Source organism: Parasteatoda tepidariorum, chromosome 6, assembly GCF_043381705.1.
Source record: "Parasteatoda tepidariorum isolate YZ-2023 chromosome 6, CAS_Ptep_4.0, whole genome shotgun sequence".
Taxonomy (NCBI): domain Eukaryota; kingdom Metazoa; phylum Arthropoda; class Arachnida; order Araneae; family Theridiidae; genus Parasteatoda; species Parasteatoda tepidariorum.
The window spans coordinates 39,623,906-39,626,836 of NC_092209.1; the positions used below are offsets into that span (position 1 = coordinate 39,623,906).

Here is a 2,931-nt window from a genome sequence, read left to right on the forward strand (position 1 = left end):
AAATATTATTAGGTAAATTGTTTTAAGTTGAGTGTGAATATTAGATTACTTTTTTAAATATTTATATTACATGTTTTTCTTGTGTAAAACTGAATCGCAGTACATGAAATAAAAAAAACCCAATTTGTATTAAAATGTAGCGTTCTCTTACGTCTTTAAAAATTAAATAAAACGAAAAAAAAAACGACGAGGGCACGAAACATATTGTTATTTTTAGAAGCACTGATTATATTTTAATAAAAATTTTTTTTTATTACCAGAAAATATTGACAAAGGATGTTTTTATTCTATATCGATGTCTAGTCAATAAGTGAAGTTCTTAAAACTCATGCGATTATTTTCAATAGGTGAAGTTTCTTAACCCCTTCCTTCTCGCTCCCATGAAAATGACGGGGTGAGGTTTCGCCCTCTATTTCTCGCTCTTGTGAAATTTCCGGTCAGGAGTGTTCAGTAGAAACGTGCCAATAAGAATAAAACTAATTCATTTCTTTTGCCCGGAAAATTTTTATTTGTCATTTTACACATCAGATGGCAGTACCAGGATATTTCTATGGTAATTGTAGATAGTTAGTTCATTTTAAATTAGATGTCAGCACTAATCAAATATGTGCATTTGGCAAAATATGCACTTTTATGACCGTTTTCTTGAAAATTAACCGATCGTGGAGGTCTTAAACAAATGCGATGATTTCAATAAGTGGATTTTTTTAACGATTATTTCAATATGTAAAGTTTTTTAAATGCATGCGATTATTTCAACAAGTGAAGTTTTTAAGACACATGTGATTATTTGAGAGAGAAAGAGCAGCATTTTTTTCCCTTTCCAGTTATTATTATTGTTTTTTTTTTTGAAGTATCAGAAGTAGAAAGAAATCTTTCTTACATCAGCATATCTTGGTGTCTTTGAGGTTTGTATTAATCACTTGAGACACTTTCTATTCCCTAATTGATATCCCTATCATTTTGTTTTCGTTGGCAACTTTTTTTAATCATTTCTTAATTCGAATTTCTTTATATTTAATTTAAAATATTTCAATAGATTTAATTCACCACTAAACTTATTTCTTAGCTTGATGTCATTTGAAAATGACTGAGGAATTTCTTTATTAATTTAATTAGTTTTTTAAAAAAAAAAATACCTCAGCACTTTCGAATTTGTTTCTGGTACGGAAAACTCTTTGTGTGATTTGAAATAAATTTCAATTTAAAATTTCTAATGTACTACCAAAAATTTTTCTTCGTATTATACCGATGAGCACATTAACATTTCCCTCTGAAAATACATAATTAATCAGTTTCCTTTTTCATATTTAAAGTTTGGTAGAATGGATACGATTCTGCTTATTACATTAAGGAGTTCGAGTGGAGATTGAAGGAAATATATTCTTTGATTGAATGATGAGAAATATTTCATTAATTTACTTTGAAAGGAATTGATATTAGCTTCGTTATTTTAACTAGTGTATTATATAACTTGCTTTTCAAGTCTGCAAAATTACAAATTCAGACTTGTTTCTCTCATTATGAATTATGGGTAACACGTATGTTGCACGCGTAATTACTTGAAAAGCATACATCCGCCTGTTCGTGGAATTCTTATGTAAATGAATTTTGGCTCATAGATTAATGGAGTTTGCACGGAAATGTAGAATGACACGTTGCATTTTAGATGCAACCCCTTTAAAATATTTATACAGACGATTCTATGACTTCGAATAGTTAGGATTATAGTTTATGATTTGATATTTTATGATGACATAATGCTAGAATTATGATTTTTAACTCGCTGAAAAGCGTTTTAAGAAGTTATTGATGTCTATACAAAATATAAAATGTAATTTTCTCGATGGCAATCCTCAAAGATATTATTTTTTTTACTAGAAGGTTCTATGCATATGCTTTTGTTATAGCGAGTTATGATTAATGCTTTATGCTGATTCAGTTTTTTGGATTATAATTTCTGACTAGATGGCGATACCCGTAGATAATGTTTAAAATATACTGAAAACTAGGTATTTACCACTCCATGCTCTTTATCACTCGTCATCTCTAGGTTGCATATTTCCAATCCTAACTTCAGTTGAGAACTAACTTTCTTGGCTATAAGTGAGTCAAGCAGGAGATATACAGGTGATTATCAAAATAATGGAAACACTTGTGAATAAAAGGGACATTTAAGAATTCGCTTCATAAGCATTAAAATATAATCTTAGCTACCAGTTTTTTTAAATACAAAAAGTACATATATTAGGTGGTATGAGAGAGCTTTAGCAGAGTTGTCTACGTTTTGATTTTTTGTCAGAAGCTTAAAATGTCAGACCTCACAGATTTTCAGAGAGGCCAAATTGTAGGAGCCCGACTAGTTGGAGCAACAGTGACCGAAACATCCCAGCTTTTAGGCGTTTCTAGAGGTACGGTGTCTAAAGTCATGACAGCATACACACAGCGCGAAAAGACAAGCTCATCAAAGCAAAATAGTGGACGGAAGGAGAAGCTGAGTGAAAGAGACCGACGGGTATTGAAGCGGATTGTAATGTCTAAAAAGAAAACAACTGCAGCCAAAGTGACCGCAGAGCTCAATCAGCATCTGGATTCTCCAGTGTCAACAATTACAGTTAGGAGTCCTTATTAATATGGCCGTAAATGTTCTTCATAAAGAGAACATTTACGGCCATATTAATAAGGGATTCCTTCAAAATCTAGGGTGTTTCCATTATTTTGATAACCACCTGTGTATTACATATGTAAGAAACGCCTGCCTTCTGACTGGCGTTTAAAACGCGCAAATGTGATTTAAAAGAGAAAATTACAGTAGCCTAAATCCCTATTCGATATTTATTCTCTCCTCCATTATACTTACATTAAAATGAAATCAAGTTAACGCTTAGGGAAAATGAGAAAGTGTTTATCGTTAAAAGTTCATTCTCTTTG

The 2,931-nt window shown here is 31.3% G+C and overlaps 1 protein-coding gene across 1 annotated transcript; it reads left to right on the plus strand.

Annotated features, from left to right (window-relative positions):
• Positions 1 to 2,311: 2,311 nt before the first annotated feature.
• LOC122271479 (uncharacterized) lies at positions 2,312 to 2,632 on the plus strand. The gene has a single exon (XM_043052896.1). It carries the CDS (start codon positions 2,312 to 2,314, stop codon positions 2,630 to 2,632), a length of 321 nt encoding a protein of 106 aa, XP_042908830.1.
• The last annotated feature ends 299 nt before the right edge of the window (positions 2,633 to 2,931 follow it).

Coding starts and splice junctions, on each gene's coding strand:
- LOC122271479 (XM_043052896.1), top strand. CDS start 2,312: ATGTCAGACCTCACAGATTTTCAGAGAGGCCAAATTGTAGGAGCCCGA.